Consider the following 21,294-nt stretch of genomic DNA (forward strand, 5'->3'; position numbering starts at 1 on the left):
GTTTGCGTTCTCGTCACTGAGGTTACAGTGGACCTTTTGGGAGGCCTTGGGGCTTCTGTTGAACCGTACTCATCAAGCCTCCAGCGAGTGACTTGGTAATTTTGTCTCCCCTCTCTACTTTCCGACTTCTCGCTTGTTACTTTACGTAACCCTGGTATAGCCTGTTCAGCTTCATGATTCTTGACTCCTCTGATGACGTTTAGAGTAAATAAAACCGCAAGACTGCTATAATCAAGATTTATGCCAGTTAGAACAAGTGAGATACGCACTCGAAGCTCGTTTGTAAAGTCGATTCTGGACTTTCTTTCTCCGTTTGGCCGCTTCATCTGACGCATTGGGCAGTCCAAGCTTCGGCTGCGTGGCGTCATCAGGCGACTCGGTTTCTGCTGCTGGAGTTGGCATGGTCAATTCAGCATACCATATGGGTCAGTCTCCCTAGAAAGTAGTGCGTAGAGAGGATGAAGGAATACAGGAGTAAACTCGTATGTCGAAGAGTTTGTCATCAACATTCGTTGATTACCTGGGGCTATACCGAAAGTGGCAAAAATGTCAGATTCACGACACCAACAGGAATTTGGAGCTAGGATCAGATTGGTAAAATGGTCAGGTCCTGTAAGATGTACGACGCAAAGAAAGAGACATGTTTGTCGACAATGGAGGTATGAAATACTATAAAGATCTCATTTACTACCATAATGTTTTCCACAATCATCAATCTCTTGCTGCATAGATTGACTCCTTCATCATTATGACCTCAGTCGTTGGCTTCCTCTGCCGTAATTGGCAGGCTTACTCTCCTCCAGAACCACCAAAGAACACTAACGCCATAAAATTCGGAATTCTTGGTGCAGCAAATATTGCGTAACTATCGATTTCATTCTGTGAGTCGACGCAGTGATACTGACTCGTCATAAGTGCAACCGCTTTGATCACTCCAGCGAAATCTCAACCGGATGTTGAGATCCATGCTGTAGCAGCTCGTCAGAAACAAAAGGCCGAGGCATATGCTAAAAAGCATAAAATTCCACACTTTTTCGACAATTATCAAGGTATCTGTTCCGAGTAGACTATCATTCTTTACATAGCTAACTTTGTCTCTCTAGCAATCCTCGATGACCCCTCGATCGATGCTGTCTACATCCCCCTTATCGCCAGCTTACACTACGGATGGGCTACAAAAGCAATCGCCAAAGGAAAGCATGTACTAATTGAAAAGCCAGCCACGGTCAATGCAGCCGAGGCAGAGATGCTATTCCGATCACCACTGTTACGACAGCCCAATGCACCTGTTCTTCTCGAAGCAATGCACTTTCGCTTCCAGCCGAGTTGGCTATACTCGCTCAGCTTGATCGACCGTCAGAACATACAGAATATAAACACTATCGCAGAGTTACCCGCGTATATCATACCCAAGGGGAACGCGCAGCTCGAGTATGACTTGGGTGGCGGAACTATGCTTCATCTTGGCACATATCCTATGTATGCACTGCGTCAGATCATGGGTGATGAGCCCGAGGAGTGTACGGCATGCAAAGTCAGGAAGCTTCCTCCTCCAGGAGATCTCTGTGATGAATCTTCTGAGATAAGTTTTCGGTTTCCAGGTGGACGGGTTGGAAGCGCTACGATAAACGCCCGCGCATCAGTCATCACTTTCCCAACCTTCAACATATCGGTGTCTCATAAAGAGGTCAAGGTTGAAGACATGTCACTTCCGAAAGGACAAACCAAGTGGAAGCGCAGGAAGCTAAGCTTCAGCAACTTCCTTATATCGTCCTTTTGGCACCGCATTGACATCGTGGATGAGTACACCATCCGAGATGACACGAATGAGAAAGACTTGAAGAAATGGACAATCAAGCAGTACAAAAAGATCTATACATTCAAAGACGCCGGTATTGATCAGCCAAGTGAGCCATTTTGGTCGTCATATCGTCATCTGCTGGAGCAGTTCGTCAATCACGTTCGCGGGAATAAGGGCTCCGGACTTTGGGTTGACTATGAGGACAGCATTGCACAGGCAAGAATGATTGACATGGCTTACGAGAAGTCTGGACTACCCATACGCCCGACAAGCAAGTTTAGACCGGAAGAGTCTATGAACACCTGGTTGGGTTGAGCTTGTGGGCGGTGAGGGCGGCTTGCTCAGGCTTGTGCAGAACCAGTCTTGGAATGCTCACAGCAGCCCACCTTAGACACAAGCGGAGCAACGGCTCCGCCGAGCATGTTTTAGAAATCGCTTGCTAGATATGCTTAACCCTAAATGGTGAGGTTGAATCCCAAAATAAATGCGTGGACATTCATTTCGCCCAGTTGACTTGATAAATCTGTCTATAACTGAGACACTTTTTAGCCCTGTTGCTCCCTGCATAGTGCAGTCAAAAAGCTCAAGTCGCATAATTCCCTCGATTGCCTGCCTCCCTGCTTAGATTCAGCTCCTATTACCCGTAAATTGCTGGAATTCCGAAGGAGCCGTAAATTCGAGGCAAGTCATCGGCAATTGCAGGTTGCTACAAAGCCCAACGCAAATCTGTACGGCATTTTCCTCATCCATAAGCCAACGTGACATAAATCACAAGCATCTGTAACGTCACAGGGTAGCAACAAAGGCTAAATCTGGGGGAGCGGGTAAGCCCGAGACCCTTGGCCCCTGGACACGACGGATGCCGATGTTCCGAAATAAACGATCTACTTCCCCAGCCACGGCGTCATTAATTGGAACGTGGTATTCAGAAATAGCAAGTTCGCTACGCATCGGGCCAAGCCTTTTCAATAATCTACGGCGTGGAATGATCGGTGAACAATACGAACAGCATCTCAAAGTCCCCGTGGTTTGCCTACAAGGGGACTAGGCTCGTGGCCAAAAATAGCTACGGTTCTAACTGGCTGTCTCACGGGAAATACGAGATGTACCTAACCACTTCGGGGCAGATCAGACTATAGCTCCATACGAGATTCTTGCCTTTGACCACGTGAAGCTTTAAGTTGGGGATTTAGCGTGGTAATTCAGGGTCGTAGCCTCGGGCGGAGCGGCACTATGGCTTGAATCGACCCTTCGAGATTCTCGTGGCTGATCTGTCATGCCATGGACTTCAGAGCCTCAAACTCGTATACTGCCAAAGGTCATGTAACCGTCTCATGATTGAAATGTTACATTCCGTGAGACAAAAAACTATATAAGGATGGAGATACACCAGCAGTAAATTGTTTTCTCATCAGCTTCAACTCAATCAGTCTTCACTCGCTTCAATCACAATCGCTACCAACACTCAACTACCTTAATAGTAAGCGACCTCAACCAAGTCTACCTTTCAAACACTAACATCCTCCAGAACCACCAAACAACCTCCCTCAACCATCATCATGCAGTTCTCTCTCGCCTGTCTCGCCGCCATCCTGGCCACCAGTGTCTCCGCTGCTCCCGCTCCCGCCGTCAACATGATGGCCGCCAGCCCCCAATGGACCATCGAGAACATGCAGCGAAGCTGCGCCAAGGACGACAGCTCCTGCACCTGGAACTTCAAGATCGACACCCACAAGGGTGCCGCCACCGGCTGCAAGTACGTCGTCAAGGGCAGCAAGGCGTCTCAGCGCAACGGAGGACCGGTCAAGTGCGGTGACTTCACCATCACCTCTGGCTGGAGCGGCCAGTTCGGCCCTGGAAACGGATTCACCACTTTCTCTGTTGTTTCTTCCAAGCGACAGATCGTCTGGCCTGCTTATACCGACAAGCAGGTCCAGAGCGGAAAGGTTGTTAAGCCCGATCAGTCGTATACCCCTGCCAACCTTCCCAACTAAGCGACGGGAGATCTCTGGCACTAGTACATAGCAGCATGGTTTAGATGTGGAGATTCATGTTATTAGTCGCAATGTCTTGGATGTTCAATGCCATTATAGTCATTAATACATAATATGCAAACATCAGTCGGGACAATGGAACTCAGTGACAATTTTATTACGTGGTGGTGCTGTAGAAAACAGGAACATGGAAAAGGTAGTCCGGTGCGAGTTCCTCACCAAGGTCTCTGGCCATAGTCTCTTGAGCCTAATTCTACCTCTAGGTGAAATTACGAAGAATCTGCTGGCCCAACTTCAAATGGGGCAGAAGATCCTGAAGACGTTCCATCTCCACCGGAAAACTGCTACATTTGACTTCGAGCCCACTCTGACCTGTCCTCAGCAGATCTTTCCAACTCTGTACCACGACTGAAGAGAGCTCGCGGTCCTCGGTGCTATGCCAAATGATATGACCTTGGTATCGATCGAGTCTCTCGTATCGGAAAACGTCAGCTTGACCAGCTTCGAAATTCCAAATTTCTAGAAGTTGGAGAGCGTGCATCTTCGTCACTGCCTCTGCAGCATCAACTAGGAGGCTCTCAGAATAATTACTGAAAGAAGACGTAAGTGCGAGAGTCTTGAGCGCTTTGAAATCTGTCTGCATGAGCCTATGGAAGAGTGTCTGTGCGTCGAAAGCAAAGGAAACAGCGATATGCTCAAGACGATCTGCGGCGTTGGAAATGGAGTCCAGAAGTGTGCTGTTTGGTCGTGGCAGCACCATTTCCCCACGATGTTGATGATATGGGGTATGGAATTCTTCAAAATAGGTCAAACGTTTTGCTGATTCTGGGACTAAAAGGCCTGCCCGCTGGAAAGCTACAGGATGTTGGTATTATGGACATTGAAGAAGTGTAGGAAAGGAGAGACACATACCGCGATCCCAATTTCCATCTTGGACACGACAGCCATAACACCATCTCTCAAGATGAATGGATTCGATACAGGGAGCAGACGAGATGATTTCATAGAGAGTCATTGGAGATATGTTTGGATAGTATTCTCTCCGAATTACCAGCCCAGCGATGGCATCAACGTTGGGCAGACTCGTGGCCCCCTGTGGCGGGAAAGAAGTTCTTTCGAAGCTAGCAGGGTGTCTTCCCATGAAGAAAGGACTATAATAGACCCAAAAGTCGAGCACCTCCGCAAGACGTGGGTCAAGGGTGCGGGAACGGTCCAGAGCGTAGTGCTGGGGGGCGCCGATTTGAAAATGAGTGTCAGTGACGCGCCTTGCGCGATTAGAGACAATACCCAGCTCCACTGTAACACGACATGCCTTCCATCTTGAGAGGATACGCCAAAGGGCGTGCACTGCTTTCGAAAACCGGATTTTTTGACTATCATCGACGCCCGACTCATCCCGGAAGAAGTTGTAGGTGATCTTGAGAAGAATATGCTTGACAAATAGCTTCCGGTTGGATCGGACATGCTTTTTGAAGGAGCCTAGCTCATGTGACGCTATCTTTATATGGTTGTATGTTTCCTTCTCTATGATAGATTGCCAGGTTTTGGAAACGGTAGCAAAGGTCGATAAGCGGAAGGTTGGTTTCTTTGATCGCTTGTGCGTCTCTATTAGAGCTTGGACGATGTATAACTCGATCTCGGGAGGGACCCTAGTGCAAAGTGATGTACTGTGTATAACGTCTGTGGTAGGAGAAATCATGGTGCAATGTACTTCCGTATGAGTATGGCTAAAATGTAAGGTAGTTGGTAACCTGGAAGTTTGTTACTCTGGGATCTCGAGTGACTTTGTAATTAGAAAGATGACTCGTTGTTTGAGAAGGGGATAAAACAATTTCAGACTTTTTATTCTTCAAAGTTAGAGTTTGTGACCTTACGCTCTATGCAATTGATTGGAATACTACCGTGTTCGATCCATCCATGACACGTCTTAAAAGCCTCCCAATCATTATCAGAATGACTCATGTGTACTTGCTTATTGATAACAAATATGCTATTCGCCGTCGGGACCTTTGGCTGAGAGTTGAAAACCACAAGAAAGTATATGAGTCAGAAATCAAGATTTTAAGCAAAGTTTTCGGTAGTGATCAGGTCTCATAAGCCACGAGCCGCAAGCCACCTTTATGCTAATACAGAAGAAAGGCCGAAGCGAGATTCATCAAATATCTGAAAGGTTTGTGATTTGAAACCAAGATCTTGCTGAAAGCCTCTGCCTATGAAACGGAAAGAAGCCAAAAATAATAAAGATATCTGGCTCACATTGTAAGTTCCGAAACCCGTTCCCTAGTAGATGCATGGAGAATCTTGTCTTTTAGCATCAAATGCGGCAAGATGTCCGAAAGGGTAACGATATCGGCGCGAGCGAATCGGTGCTCCTCTATCTCAAGTGTGCAACCCTCCGTACCAGCGAAGACATTCTTCCAGGCCCTGGATGTACCTGGATGGAGCCTACGATGACCGCAGGTCTGCCAACTAATTCGACCTCTAGCCGCGCCGAGCTTCTCGTACCTAAAGATATGAGCTTGTAGTCCTTGCAGGCCTAACTCCCATACCTCCAACATCTCGAGCGCGGGCATTCTCATGACCGCTTGTGATGCAATCACCGAGAACTTATTGCTGGGGATTCCGTTGAAACGATAGGTCAGTGCCAAGGTTCTGAGCTTTCTAAACTCTACTTCTCTGCAGCGATCTAAGAAGTCGTCTGCGCTGACGGCATAAGATACGGCGATATGTTCGAGATGGTCCGCGGCTTGCGAGATGAGATCCAGTAGCTCCATATTGGCTGTTCTTCCTCCTATCTGAGGGTACAGACTAACGCCGTGAAAATAGGAAAGTTGTTTCATTGAAGGCGGGATTTTGAACAACATCGAAGAAGCTTTCAAGTCTCAACATTAACAAAACCGGGAGCTGAGGAGGGAATCACATACCGCGACTGTCGCAAATGCCAAACACATTCCACCATCTCTCTATGCGTATAGACTCAATAGCGGTGGTGGACGAAACTAGGCTAGACAGAATATTTTGGAAGATATCCCAGTCGCAATCTTCGTGCCAGGAGGGGCTTGTACGGACTTTGAGGGTGATGGATTTGATAAGTTGTAGCCGCCCTCTTTGAACAAAGCCCTGGAAAACGGGGAGCTCCTGTACACTCAGTTTAAAGTCCTGAAAAGTGTGCTTCTCCACAATCCGTTGCCAAGTTTCAGAGACAGTGGCCAAAGGTGCCAGGCGTTTCTCGTCATGCTTGTAGACTTCTATTAGATCTCGGATTATAAAGAACTCGACGTCGAAAGGTAGACGAGGATGCGATGCAGGGGTCTGCAAGGCTGTTGAATCCGAAGAGGAGGCCATTGTTTTCATGCAAGGATGGCGTAGAAGTGGAATGCTAGCGGGAGCGGCAGGTCAAAGTCTGGACTGGACTTCGCAGGAGAGGTGCCAGGCTTTATACCCCTTACTAGGTAAGCAAGTAAAGTCAATATTCAAACATGTAGTCTATAAGCAAAGTAAAGTTTCTGATCATAGCGCCAAGGCTTTTGATCCAAACTTAGCATACCAAGGGACTACATCCTTACTGGAAGTTAATATGAAATCACCGAGTAAAGTTCGAGTTCACATCCGTCAGCCAATTGAAAGTCCCCCAAGAAGCTTGTGACTCTGAACGATCATCTGGTAGCTCCTGGAACCCCCTCATCTCTGAGCTTGTAGCATCCAGACCATAAAAATTCATACGGTTCCCCATCTGTCGTCCTGATAAGAGGAGATCCTGGCCCAAGTTATCGTTTCCGTGAGTGAAGCACCCCAAGCTAAAGATGTTGATGGCTGCTAGGGTCGTGAGACTGTCTGATAATCTTTCTGCGCGATATAGTCGCTCTGCGTCGTTGAAAAAGCTATGTGCAAGGGTGGCTGCTCTGCCATCAGATGCGTTGTGAGCAAACTCCTACGGTGTTAGTAAAGGGAAACAAGGGGACGGGAGAGTTACTTACGCAAGCGAGATAGAGTATCGAGCTGACGAGAAAGGCAGAGCAGAATGTCGGGTTATGCTGTACTAGATCTGTGAGGAACAGATCCTCATCGATGAACCCAACGGCAGAGTTATCTGTCTCAAGAAATGTGGAGATGAGTGTTGAAGCGGACCGGTTACTTATGGGTACACGTGTCCAATACGAGACGGATAGCTAGTTCAAACGAATGTCGCAGTGTTCTTTAGGATGGGCCTCATTGAGCAGGATAAGATCTGGTTTCCCTTTTTGAGGGAGTGTCAAGAGGCCCAGGATAGCATCTTTCGGAGAGGTGGGCGTATTGATGGGTGGTGAAGGAAGGGGAGTGGGAGACTGTGTGGCGCGAATAGGTAGCACGATGGGGTAGACTGCCACAGGAGAAGCGACTGGTGTTCTGGGTAGAATGCCACGAATAGTCGTCCAATCTGATGGCCGTTGTCTAGTCAGTGAACCTGGCGACGGAGATCTCTTCCGTTTCCCTTGGCTATCTCGAGCATGCTCAACGACGGTCCCAAAATCATCACCAGCCTGTATCCTCCGCAATATGTCCTCATTCGTCCTACCATCTGCCTTCCTCAAACTCTCAAACAAACTTCTAAAACTTCTGTTCTCATCCTCCAGCTCTTTGACCTTCTTTTTGAGTTGATTTGAGTGCATTTCACGGTCATTAGCAATATCAGTGTAGTGACACTCGCCCCCACGGCGCTCACACGCGAGACATGTCGGAAACTCGCCTGTGCACTATAAAAGTAAGCATAAGTTCACAACGGGGGTGGAGGGTCGTACCCGGACTTTTCTGCTCCTGCATGAGTCGCAAGCTACTGCGACGGCGCGTCTTTTGGGTATGGGAGTAGGGACGGCTTCGGTTGAGAGAGAGGTTGGACCGCGGGGTAAAAGTGGAGGATAGTTCATAATACGCAGTAGATCTGATTCGGCAACTCAATACACAGACTTTTTCTGTTTAGTTGAGTTCTTTTGATGGATCTGTTTGTGTTGAAGGGGGATATACGAATTGTTGCGTCATGGGGAGATGGGGTTGTTGAATCTCGATCGGGGTCAGGAGTGGAATGCCGAACGGATTGACCTCCGTGTCTGTTCATTGGTTGAAATCTTACAAGGGCCTCTCGTTAAGCCAGGCGATATTAACGGGACGGATTAACGATATTCATCTCAGGCTTGTTTTATGCATTGAAGTACCTGTTTTAACGATTGCTTCTATGTCAATGAAAGATATGTCAATGATTATTGTCAAGTCCAACGCTTACGAAAAGAACTATCGATCGGTAAGAAGATTCTGGTATTACAGAATCACACAGAAACCGCAACTACACAATATCATCTCCGTCTCCCCTTCATCAGGCGACCGTCTAAACTGAACCCTAACCTTATCCCAGATCCTCAACCACGACGTAACAATAACCAATTTGCACTGCTCATCTAATTCCTTCGCCATCTCCAAATCCGTAAACTCAAATCGCGTTGGTTTATCAGACCCCATATTCAGCGCGCCTGTCGCCAGCACTTCAGGTCTCGAGCCCATGTACAATTTCCATCCTTCACCATCACCAAGATTTCTCCACTCAAAACTTGTTCGCTGCGGGGTGTTGACGTTGAAAGAATGCGTTGCGTTTCTATCGCCCAAGAGACGGTAGTACATGGTGACATGTGAAGGAGGAGACGTGTTGGTGAATTCTAGTTCGGCGCTGTGGCGGGAGTATTTTACCGTTGCTAGTGGCGATACGTTGTCATCTTTTCTTGGGAGGAGATTCACTCTTGCTTCGAAATCGTCTTCCGTGTTTTTGTATGTGCATGCGATTGAAAGTGGCGTGCTCCCGGAGTTTCCGCGTATATTGAATTTGACCTCTGAATCGCCTTGTTTATGGATGGTGAAAGATGTTGGCATAAGAAATTCCTGATGTTGGTTTGAGGTCGAATAACCTGGAGGGGGAGGGAGGACCTCCAAACCCATTTCTTCTTGGCCCATGGCAACGGTGTAATATGGGGCAGTGAAATAGAAGATGGAGTATTGTTGAGTCTTGGCTTTATATACGGGGTAGTGAGGCTGAGATCATGTTCTTATACGAATGGTGTTTGTGGTAGCGCCACTGGGTCATTTCTTTGTGTCGTTGTGCCCACGTGTTTCAATGTCTTTGTTTCGTAGGTCGCTGAGTCCAAGGATCACCAACTAGCCTTTCAGCTTAGGCCACAGAACCAACTGTCCCCACTCTGAGGATAGCGCCAGCAGGTCGACAGTCAAATAATAAGCATAATTTAAGGTTAAGATTCTCGTGAAAGGACGTTACGCATAAATATAATGACAAGCTACGGATATCTCTTATTAAAATGTCGATGCCGTCCTCCTACACTACCCATAGAAGTCGATAGCTTGAAGCGCGAAGCTTCCTGGCCGAATTGTCGTCACACAACTCATTACATTTGACGAACCAGCCACCTGGACAAAATTCATTCGCACCTTCACTGGTTACCCACAGCCGAATAACTATCGACCGGGAATGAGAAGTGTTTATAGTTTCAATTTGTGGACGGCGTATCACTTGCAACAGAAAAGTCCAGGGAATGTATTTCTCTTAGTCTTTTACGAGGAACTTCTCCTGCGACGACTGCTACAGATAAGATCTAATAGTCACGCTTCCTACAGATGAGGCAAGCCAAACTCCAGTCAGAGTTTTTAGTGACGGGAGGCAGAAATCATTGGAGCTCAGGCCAATAAATCCGATCCAGAATAGCCATTGAGCAGCCCAAAGGAGGGGTACTCCCATTGCGAGGACCATGTGAAGTCGTGAATGGCGTCTCATAGATGGAGCAAGAGACCCCATCTCGGCTGGAAGGGTGCCATAGTTGTGCCCTTCAGACCACGTTCGTGACTTTGGCAACAGACATTCCTCCTCCTTTGCACCCCCGTCCGACTCGCCACCTTCTTTCTCATCAGGCTTGTCGCGAGTTCGTATCGTCCGGATGACAGGTACAGCCATCATAGCTACAACGAACAGCCATACAAGTGCACCGCCAAACATCAGTGCAGCAAATGGTGATCTTGCCGCTCTTAACAAAGCTCCGAAGTAAAAGTCGTGAATTCGGCCATAGTTCACCGTCAAACACATGTGATAGAATGAGAAGGCTTGGAGAATCGCTTCCGCAAACATTGCAGACATTGAGGAGGTCATGTCCTGAGATTCGGGGTTCTTGGTGCCGTGAGACGAGATGGGAAGCCAACTAAGGCGAGGGAGTGAGCACCAAAGCAACATGAGCTGTACGGCAGGAATATCTTCGTAGCCAGGGGTGAACTGGATGATAGCTGCATTGGCTAAATTGGCGAGCAGGTGGATGCAACCGAGAAGAACTCCTCCCAAGATCCATCTCGCAGGATTGTAGAAAAGAGGGGGGGGACTGGTGACGTTCGTCTGCCGTGTTTTGTTGGCGTGTAGTATAGCAAAGAAAGTCACCAGATTGATCAAGCCCATACTCATCAGCTTCCATTCATTGGATGGGCATTGCGCATCGCCATTCGGGGATCTTGGGTAGATCCTCCATCGCCATGGGATCATGTCACGGAGTTGAAGGCCCGCCGGCTCATGCCACGTATATCCGCAAGTTTCGTTCATCCATCGCCGCTGTGCCTCGAGATCCTTGAGGCTTGATGTCGAGCATGGTTCTTCGTGCTGGGACATGGAAAAGGTGTTGCAAAAACAGGCTTTGTCGAAATACTCTCCCGCTGGAATGTGACTGCTGGTCAGGTCGTAGCTTGCGGTGTCGAAACTGAGAGCTGTCATGGAGTTTCGGCGGGGGTTATATTCCCATGGACGAGCTGCATTGCCTGTATGCTGTGTCGTGGCTGTGAAGCTGCAGGAGCTGATGACATGGTCGAAAGTCTCTTTAGTTCCGGCGGAAGGGGTTTCTCTCAGACATGCTGGCGTTTTGTTGGCGACATCTATGGATGTGTACCCGTCGGTCAGACTTTTAGGTGAAAGGCCTTGCAAGTTGTTGGTGTCTCCAACGTCGACAAGCCAATTTCTACCGGTTGTCGTCGAAATCCAGTGATGAAGTTGTGCCTTGGCGAGGACGGATCTGCTACAGTATTTGCTGTAGCGCTTGACAATGCCGGGTGAGAACTCAGCGCTCAGACAGCTCAGTTCAGTAAGCCACTGGTAGTGCGTGCAAAAGATAAAGTACGAGGTGCAACGATGGCGAGTGCACTTTGTCATGGCATCCAGCCAGGCGGACTGGTCCTGTTGCGCGATACACTGTGGCATCGGCGCCAAGTCCTCCGGGTTAACCCATCCTCCACGGTTCTTCAGTACCCTCGGGTCACCCTCTCCGCTTGAGGTCAAATCTGTTGCTATTGTTAGCGGTCAAACGGTCTTGGTACAGGGGTTTGACGCACTAGTCAAGGGTTCCCCAGAGACTCCAGAGACTCGAGCGATTAGCAGCGCCTGGAGTACCGTCTGGGGTTTCATGTTGTCGACTTTCAACAGTCTGAGAAGTCGCGAGAATAGAAACGAGCGGGATTTTGTTTCTCTTGGTGTCTCGGGGTCAGATGGTCTTGTTAGCTGATGCCTGGTTGCTCGAATTGCGGGGAAGCCGCGTAAGTCGGAGGATCAATCATTCCGACCAATGAATCCCAATTGGTTTTCAACCCTCTCACGAGACTTGATTCGTGATTCTATTTTTACCGTTAAGAACTGTCCTCAATTTAAGCATGAACTTCAATTCTAAATAAATCCCAAATCCTTAGACTAATGCAATCTTCCGACACTCAATCTTTGTTTGGAAACATGGGAACTGACCCTGCATGTTTCGTCCAGTCCGTTTTGGGGGATCGTGTGACGAGTTGCTGTTTGTAGCACTGCAACGCCTAAAAATAACACTGGCTCTTCACCAGCCTTTTCAAATCAAGATACACCGAAACGTCTTACTGAAACACTAGAAACTGCTGGGAAGCATCTCATAACCTTTAAACATATTTTCTTTCAGCGATTTTGATAAACTCAATGGCCTATGCCATCGCGCTCCAGTTATTTTTGGGCGCAATGCTTGTCTCAACTTGTGAAACGCCTGAAACACCACCAATAAGGCTGATCTTTACCGATATCTACAAACGTCTTGGTCTCTTGCTGATCTTTGGCTTCTATAGATAGATCTAAACTTTGGCATAAATAAGGCCCCTTTTGCCTAGATCAATTTGCATCCTTCCAAATCAGACCTTCAGCATCATCACCGGCGACCTATCAGCCGACTCGACGTTCTCCCTTCACAATGCGTTCAACAATCTTTCTCGCGGCCCTCGTTGCCCTCATCCCTACTGCATTCGCCGAAGAGCTCAGCGCAGATGACGTACCAACCGCCTGCAAGACAATCTGTCAACCCATCGTCAACCTCACCAACGCATGCGACATTGACCCCAAAGGCCCCGAGAAGCACACCGTCAGAAGACGAGACCTTGTCATCCTTGATCACGAAGACGACGACGAGCCCTTAGAAGCGGCTTGTATTTGCACAAACAGGAGTTTCGACGTCGAGGGTGTGATGGGACTGTGCGCGAGCTGCATGGCGCAGAACAGCAAGGACACAGAAGGTCAGAGATCCAACTGTGGTTTGACATTGATCTTCTAGCTAACGTTCTGTAGATATCGATAAGATCATGTCGCAATGCTCCTTCTCGTCAACCTCCTATGTCCGCGCAGCAACGAGTGTAGTCTCGGGCATCGAGGTCCAGGCTACCAAACCGGCTGCAACAATAACTCCCATAGCTACGACGACGGCCGCCGCAGCTACAGCGACTGAGACGGTTGGTAACGGTGCTGGGAAGGTCACGGGTTCCATTATGGCGGTTACTTGGGTCACTTTGATGTTGTTGTGTGTCATGTAGATTTCTAGATTTTCTACGTCTCTGATTCCAGCGTTGGGCACTTAACATAAATATAGCCATCATTTCATTTCTGTCTTCCAGCATGCTACAAGTTCCTCCTGTTGGGCCTTGTACCTTCAACCTTATCACAGCCCCTGACCGCCGATATAAACCTTGCGTTCAAACCTTCGATTGATGACGTACTGCAAGTTGTCAGGTACCGTAGGAGGAGACTTCGCAAGATCTCTTACCTTGCTTCAATGTGACTCCCCTCTTCCACCGCCAGCTAATGTCAAGACAGGGCCGGACTACATCCACGCGGGTATACCAACCAGCCTTCACGCCGGAGTGTGCAGTTTCGTGGAGGCCGACGACCACTATGAACTCCACTGTTCTTCAAGTGTAGATGAGATGGAGGATAGGTCGAGGGATCCTCGCGCGTCTGCTGTAAAGGCTGTCTTGATACAGATTCTTCCCTACTTCATTCGGTAGATGCTGTGGCAGTTGAGGGTCGTTGTACAGGTATTGGCACCGTTGCTGATGGTTGTGGTGGCGGCGTTGATGGTGATGGCTTCCCCTCTGCAGTTGCATCTGCTAATGCCGAGGCCAGAGCCTGCAAGGCTGTATAGAAGGACACGCAGTGGAAGTCTGCAAGATCAGGTACGAGAGGTTGCTCGTCTGGTTTTCCCTGCTTTTTCAAGATAGCGTGGATCTGTCTCCCTGCTCGCCTCATTGTGTTTGGTAGGCCCCGAGGCATCACTTCTCGGTAGTGATGTCACTCTCGTGTTGGTTCGTGGGAAGACCTTTTCCAGTCTTGGGGGAGGGATACGTTCAATGTTCGACGTTCGATATTGGATCTTCGCGATCGCTCGGTCTTCGGTTGTCGGCGTAGTGTGGAAATTTGTTGCTCGTGATGGTACTGAAACGCTCTTCACCTTCGCCGAACTCGCAGGCCAAGGCCCATTGACAGCGGTTGATGCGCCCTCGAGGTTATGCCAACCGTCATGTTGACGATTCGTAGGTGTTTTGTGAAGACGTGGGTAGGTTCGAACTGTGGTAGGGGGCTTAACGAGCATTTCGATAGCTCACGCCAAGGGGGTTCGAGATGGACACTTTGCGTAACAGATGGTAAGAGAGTTGGAGATGTTAAACAAAGTGTTAGCAATGAGTTGCTGATCCTGGAAGTCGTTCCGTCAATCCAGGATCAAAACAGTTTCTCTTTGTCCGTATCGAAATTCGAGCTTGTTCTGTCTAACGGATTGTTAGTTCGCCGCCACTTGGTAGGAGCTAATAAGAGAAAGGACTTACTACACGCAGCTGTAGTGATTGCCTGTCCAAGTAACAGGGCCATGTATCGCTGCGTGGATCATGCTTCAGTGTCACGAACTTCGACAGAGTCAGCTAGATGGCATCCTTGTTGGTCCGGGGTCTGGCACTTACTCTCCGAGAGCAGACCATTCGATTTAGGATGGACGATATCCAGATTCCATCCAAACTTCTTGCGGACCCGTCGCGCCATAGGGAGCCCAATCGCCCCAGGGTTATCATTCGCTCTAACCACCTCGCAGTACTCGGCCTCAGCATTCCAGCCCTCCGCCTCCTTTGCCCAACGATCAGACATTGTGTCTCTGAAGAAGCACTCGGAAAAGTCAACGATGAAAGCCTGGTGCGTGGTTTGGTCGATAACCACGTTGCGGGGGGTACTGTCGTCGAGAACTATGCCTCTTTTATTGATCTCGTGTGTTGAGTGGACTGCACTCTGTGCGATGGAGAACCATTCTTCTTTGGTCGTAGGGGCACAGGTTGCGGCAATAAGATCATTCAGAGAGCATCCTGCGATGGGTTCGAGCAAGATGCCATGAATGTCAAGATATTCATCCTCCTGTTTGTTTTCCTTGGCGGTCACGACGCGCACAGTAGCGTAAAGCTTTGGGATAAGGACACCCTGCAGATCCTGCATACGTGTGTACACTTCGGTCTCGGTCTTGAAAGCCTTGTCAGCATTTCTCCAGAGCGCAGCTTCGAACCGGGCAACTCCATCAAGCTCATCTCGAATGTCGATGGCAATGCGAGGGATCACACCGGGTGTCGACCGTTCATCGTCCAGCTCTTGAAGGAAAGGCTCCATAGCGTCTCGCTGCAGAAAGGCGTGATAGGCTGCCTTGGCCTTATCACAATATGGGATGTTCTCGTCATAGCACTCGCGAAATTGAGCACCAAACCGACGGTCGTAGAGCTTCAGGATAACGCACCCAGTGTCGAAATTGACGCGTACCACGATAGACATGGTGCTGGTGATGAGCTGACCGAGACCGTATCGGACTGGGGAAGGAGATCGGTGTTGGATTGGAGTATGTGCAACTCCAGGACGCCGCCAACGTGATATCCGGCTATTGCTGGTTAGCTAGAGCAGAGAGGAGGAAAACACGATGAGAGTAACGCACGAGGACCATCATCAGGGCTGTTCATGACTGAAAGAAAGGCAAGGCAAAGACGAAAAGGGCAAATGGTGCAGGTCTTTTGATCTGTTAGGGTTTTGGAGCAGTCATGTTGTGCTGTTCTGTGTTGAGGCGTGACTCGGACCCTTATGTTTTTGCTACGTTAGGGCTTCTTGCGAGATGCCCGTACTTCTAAGGCACTTAACCGCGGCGGGCAGTCCCAGTGCTCAAGCCACTGTTCTGACGTAGGTGCCCAAATCCTCTCCACTCCAGTGACTGTCGTTCAGGGGCTCCGCTCTCTTCTTCCTCAGGTCACACTATCTCATGTTCCCGCGAAGCGACAGCAGTTCAAGTCGAGCCCCGTCGCCTAAGAAATAAACCTGCTGTCCTGTTGAACATGTACTACGCTTGCTGCACACGGGCCATGTGAGTATGTTGTTCGCCGTGGAACAGGGAACTCACGCGAACACCTACCTTCTCAGACTCAGCATGTACGAACGCAAACTGGCCGTGACACTCTTTCTTCCTCTCCGTCTGCGAATTGGAGGCCACAAGAAACGCTCCTGCCACTCATTCAGCGAGTCCCCCCCCCCCCCCCCCCCCCCCCTCGGATTCATCTCCAACTCGGACTTTTCAAGCATCACGTACTGTAGTACCGGACCCCCGACCATCAATCCATTTAGTATGTTCGCTGAGTGCATATATTCATCCCTAGCTATGGTTCAAGAGCCTTGTATCATGCTTGGTTTAGATGCCGCTTGTTGTGTTGACAATCGACCGTCTCTCGAGGAGAGATTTCGACCAAGGATTAGTGACATGTACTACGCTTGTTGCACGCGGGCGACTTGTGTCTGTTCCTCTGCCGGGAACATACGCGAACATGCTACCTTGCTAGACCCAGCACGAACGTAAACTTATTGTGATGCAGATAACGCCTGCGCTTGATATCTGACACATAGAACATACAAACTTTCGCTCAGGCATGCTGATTTATCTAGTATACAGAAGTTCCTGCCAAATACATCGGCCTAACAGTAGCTTTGACCTACCTAGCCAGCTTTCATTCCTACTCCTCAACTTCAGCACATGTTCCTGGGCAACACACCAAACTTCACCACTACACTCGTCCCGCTTTACCTGCAACCACATGGAGGCTCAACTTAACGCATTCGTGAGTCGGTCTATGAGTCTACAAAGCGCACTCTCCTATCTCTAGCTATCTTTACAGGGTCTCTTGTGGCTTCTCTATGTGTCATGCTGTGGATCAGGTGCCGCCTGCTAGCAAACGCTCGCCTACTAAGCGAGTTTAATTCGTAACTGATGGTATTTTCTCAGGCCCAGAACCTCTTTTCTAACCTGGTAGATGATCACTCTTATTCTCTTAATGATTCGCTATATAAAATGGTCATGTCGAACAACTCCAGCACAAAGCCATCAACACACGATCAACACGGTCAACCAGTCCTCTATTAACCGTTGATAAACTTCCCTCGGCCTTGGCACAGACTCTGCCGACTATCAACATGAGCAGTAGCATCGTCCCCATAACCAATAAGGTCAAGGTAAACCATATCAGCTACTTGGAAAAGGCCAAGCGACAGCATATCGACAACTGTAGTTGGACTGTCAACTGGCATTACGCTCACGGAGAAGGACGTGGCAGTAACACGAAGGCGAACAAATTACCAGCTTCCATCGCCTACCGTCAAGCGATGGTGAACATCAAACCCGCCTCACTATCAAGGTTGATGGAATTCACCATTTCCTCACCGCAGACAAGCGGGGGGAAAGCATAACTACTGAGATGTGTTGGGGCAAAGAGGCGCCATTGATGAAGGATGTACTCGGGGCCTATCAGACACAGTAGGGCATCCTCGGCGACAAGACTCAGTCCGAGGAGGAGGCCGAGTAGTTGCCTTTTGGGCTGAGCTGGCGGTGAATAGCGAGGATGGTTAGGCGGAGTAACCTTGAGACAGGGTAAGCGGATGCACGAGCTGCTGTCCAGTCTCGTCCCATCACAGTGTCCGGTAGCTCGCAGTATGTTATTGGCGTAAGGTCTTGAGTGCAAGGTGTGTGTTCGCAGACAAAGGCAACACACATGCTAAGGGGAGGGGGGGTGAGGCCTTTCTCAAACTCTTTAAAGCCGGCAGTCAGACAAAAAAAAAACAGATAGGCAACTTTACTTCTAGTATCCGACACAGGAGTTGGAGGTATAGAGAGTCTATGAGTCTACAGGATAGAAAATACCATGAACGTAACCTAAGTAACCGCCATGATGGAACCCGTGACCATGACAGTTTACCTCTTTCCCACGCTTTACTCCAACTAGCAATCTGATGACTGCCAAAGATACACCAGAGCGACGACCAGGTGGCAAGGACTTGTGATTCATCTCCCCACCTGACTTTTCCAAAACTCAAGTGGCGTTGCGCGCCTGTACCCTCCTGCGAATCTTGATGGCAGTGCTCTCCCTTGGGATTCTATATTCCCACATAGTCTGCATCGGAGGTTCCTCATCCCCAAAGTCTACATCATAATTCATAACAAGATACGCCAAAACAACTTTCATGACATGCGAGCCAAAGAACCGCCCTGGGCATGCGTTCTTCCCATAACCGAATCCAAGGAAACTGTCGTCGAGAGTCACAGCAGAACGAGACGGCGAAGTCCCATCCGCGAACCGAAACGGTTTGAAAGTGGTTGCATCTGCGTAGAAGCTTTCATCCATATGTATACCATGCATCGGGACTTCGATATGGACACCGGGCGGAACGTGAATGCCATTGTCGAGAGTTATACCGGGAGAGTTGGCGCGGCGCGGGAGGGCAAAGAGACCAAAGTCGGACCAGCGCATTGACTCGCGAATTACTGAGTCGGCAAGAACGAGCTTGGATATTGTGGCGCGATCCCAGATCTTGGTAGAAGCCAGGACTGATGCCGCCTCATCGCGGAGTTGAGAGAAGGTCGAGGCTGCGTGTGCGCCGTTGCAGATGTCGCTGAGAACGGTACTAAAGGGGATCGATCCGCCTTGAACGAGGTTGAAGTTGAGAACCATCATACGATGGCCTATACGGTGTGTTTCGAGTTGTGACGGATCGCCCGTCGCGGCGCTGGCTTCTATGATCCATTGGAGGATGTTGACCTGCATTACTTTGAGCAGAACTCTAAAGGTGAAAATAACCCACTTACCGGCTTCTCGCTTGTAGAGTTCTGATTAGCTTTGAGATAATCTTGTATAATCGGAGTACAGTATTTGATGCCTGCTTCGGTGTCCCGTCTTGCATTCCATGATATCAACGGAGCAAGAAAGGGTTTGAGGACTTTAGGAACCAACGTGATGAACAAACCCTGGAACGGCATGTCGATGGCAAACCGGCGCATAGTCTCAAGGAACGCTTCGTCTCTGCCTAGGTTTCCGAAAGTCAGTAGCTGATCTTGCGATAGTGGAAGACAACTCACATAGTGGAAATCCAACAAGAACTCTGTTCAGGCCCCGCGTGAATATCCTCTGCACCGCTGGCCAGAGCTTCACCTCTCTCCACTCTTGACTCATGCCAAATTGCTCATCCACTGCAAGGCACAGTTCCTCTTGCAATTCTGATGCAAACTCCTCGAATTTCTTGGTAATCCACTTGCGAATCACATCCACGGTGGAACTGCTCGGGTAGACTTCTCGATCGCGGATTGTCCATTCAAAAGATAACGCTTCTGAGGCTGGATCGTGGGCCAGCAGCTCATCTTCGCGTTTGTTGTAGATGGCCTTGAGTTGGGCCGGAGGAAGAATGAGGACCTTGCCTTTTCGGAATGAGGCGATTATGAAAGGATGATTGTGTCGCGAGTACTTGGGCACAGGTTAGTTGGACAATGTCTCTATGGATGGGGTACTTACCATCTCATACCCCTCCTTCATCCACTCTTCTGTTTTTGAAAAGCTGCGCAGTTTTGCTCTGGTCCATGCAAACCACTCATCCTTTCGAACACCAACGCAAGGTAAAGTTTCATAAAAGCTGCTGTTTTTCGTACTTCTTTGCCAACCAAACCATCCTATGACAAGCAAGACGAACGCGAAGAGGAACAAGGTAGCCATAACGCAGCTCAGATGTCCGCACGATGTTCAGAGTGCAAGGTAAGTCTTAAGCAACAAACAGGCTCTAGACTCGGAACAGAAATCCAATGAAATAATGATTCCACGAAGGGAAGAGAGCATTATAAAGTATGAGGATATGCTGAACAAGAGTAAGCACTAGCATTTATGACCAATTGAGAGGTGATCGACAGACTCAATTAATAGCCTGTAAGCCATCCAATCCATCCAGGCTGTGTGTGTTTATCCTTCCACTTTCATGGGTCACATCGGTTTACATCGCTCGCATAAAAGTTCGGATCGAGAAGCGCCAAGGAGCGGACTCAAATATGTGCCTCACGAGCAACTCCAAAGCGGGCGTATCGGAGTCAAGCTCACTCATTCATTGAGTTCTTTGGCACTCTTTCATCGACAACTGCACTACCAAGTCCAACCAAAACCCTAATCAATATCATGAGCTGCCATTATCTCGAAGAACTGTCTGGCGAAAGAGGAGACGAGCTCTCGCTCTATGTCCGCTCGAACGATGCTCGCCTTGTTGAAACTTGAGGTATCCCCAGTGGAGAATTCTTTCATCGACAGATACACTCAGGCCTGTGATGGTGATGAAATTAAAGAGGCCGAGGCTCTATCAGACAGATTCTCGACGCTATTGTCAACGCTGGAAGAGACATATTTAATCGTCTGGCTCCACCACCTCCGTCTGGCGAAACATTATTGCAAGACCTTCATACCCTACTGTGCCCCCAAAGAATTTTCTTTTCTTTTCAAACGTTGAACGGACAAGCAGAGGTGCTGCGCCAGGATAGTGTTGTTAAACAACGCGCTGTTTTCGTTGGCCAACCATTCCACCTCAAGATACACAAAGATTGCAACCTCCCAGCTTATTCTACTAAGGAAATCCATGTCGTCGAAAGTTTTCGTAACGCAGGTTATATCGCCCGTGTACAAGTCGCAAGCAAAGAGATGTGTTCAAAGGCTGGAGATAGCAAGGGCCAGGATGCCGCACAACGAGCTTGACTGCCTCTGGAAAATTATGATATCCCCTCACGAAGCTGACATCCGGTTACCCAAGCTTCTTGGTCTGATCTCATCACCCGCAAATGGTAACACGATTGG

General features: G+C 48.9%; 8 protein-coding genes across 8 annotated transcripts; 3 read left to right on the forward strand and 5 right to left on the reverse strand.

Annotated features, from left to right (window-relative positions):
- Positions 1–748: 748 nt before the first annotated feature.
- J7337_008119 (uncharacterized protein) lies at positions 749–2,116 on the forward strand (the record flags this gene model as incomplete). The annotated part of the gene is made up of 3 exons (XM_044825743.1): positions 749–861; positions 916–1,049; positions 1,104–2,116. The coding sequence occupies 3 exons, from the start codon at positions 749–751 to the stop codon at positions 2,114–2,116; spliced, it is 1,260 nt and encodes a 419-aa protein (XP_044678660.1).
- A 1,244-nt stretch (positions 2,117–3,360) lies between these two features.
- J7337_008120 (uncharacterized protein) lies at positions 3,361–3,795 on the forward strand (the record flags this gene model as incomplete). Its single annotated transcript, XM_044825744.1, has 1 exon — positions 3,361–3,795. One exon carries the CDS (start codon positions 3,361–3,363, stop codon positions 3,793–3,795), a length of 435 nt encoding a protein of 144 aa, XP_044678661.1.
- Positions 3,796–4,054: 259 nt separating this feature from the next.
- J7337_008121 (uncharacterized protein) lies at positions 4,055–4,555 on the reverse strand (the record flags this gene model as incomplete). Its single annotated transcript, XM_044825745.1, has 1 exon — positions 4,055–4,555. The coding sequence occupies one exon, from the start codon at positions 4,553–4,555 to the stop codon at positions 4,055–4,057; it is 501 nt and encodes a 166-aa protein (XP_044678662.1).
- Positions 4,556–6,670: 2,115 nt separating this feature from the next.
- Positions 6,671–7,140, reverse strand: J7337_008122 (uncharacterized protein; the record flags this gene model as incomplete). Its single annotated transcript, XM_044825746.1, has 2 exons — positions 6,671–6,699; positions 6,720–7,140. 2 exons carry the CDS (start codon positions 7,138–7,140, stop codon positions 6,671–6,673), a joined length of 450 nt encoding a protein of 149 aa, XP_044678663.1.
- A 3,271-nt stretch (positions 7,141–10,411) lies between these two features.
- J7337_008123 (uncharacterized protein) lies at positions 10,412–12,262 on the reverse strand (the record flags this gene model as incomplete). Its single annotated transcript, XM_044825747.1, has 2 exons — positions 10,412–12,138; positions 12,190–12,262. The coding sequence occupies 2 exons, from the start codon at positions 12,260–12,262 to the stop codon at positions 10,412–10,414; spliced, it is 1,800 nt and encodes a 599-aa protein (XP_044678664.1).
- Positions 12,263–13,061: 799 nt separating this feature from the next.
- J7337_008124 (uncharacterized protein) lies at positions 13,062–13,674 on the forward strand (the record flags this gene model as incomplete). The annotated part of the gene is made up of 2 exons (XM_044825748.1): positions 13,062–13,380; positions 13,433–13,674. The coding sequence occupies 2 exons, from the start codon at positions 13,062–13,064 to the stop codon at positions 13,672–13,674; spliced, it is 561 nt and encodes a 186-aa protein (XP_044678665.1).
- Positions 13,675–15,019: 1,345 nt separating this feature from the next.
- J7337_008125 (uncharacterized protein) lies at positions 15,020–15,940 on the reverse strand (the record flags this gene model as incomplete). Its single annotated transcript, XM_044825749.1, has 1 exon — positions 15,020–15,940. One exon carries the CDS (start codon positions 15,938–15,940, stop codon positions 15,020–15,022), a length of 921 nt encoding a protein of 306 aa, XP_044678666.1.
- Positions 15,941–18,507: 2,567 nt separating this feature from the next.
- On the reverse strand, positions 18,508–20,178 carry J7337_008126 (uncharacterized protein; the record flags this gene model as incomplete). The annotated part of the gene is made up of 4 exons (XM_044825750.1): positions 18,508–19,301; positions 19,439–19,498; positions 19,551–19,932; positions 19,981–20,178. 4 exons carry the CDS (start codon positions 20,176–20,178, stop codon positions 18,508–18,510), a joined length of 1,434 nt encoding a protein of 477 aa, XP_044678667.1.
- Between the last annotated feature and the right edge of the window lie 1,116 nt (positions 20,179–21,294).

The sequence above is a fragment of the Fusarium musae genome, chromosome 6 (assembly GCF_019915245.1).
Source record: "Fusarium musae strain F31 chromosome 6, whole genome shotgun sequence".
Lineage (NCBI taxonomy): Eukaryota > Fungi > Ascomycota > Sordariomycetes > Hypocreales > Nectriaceae > Fusarium > Fusarium musae.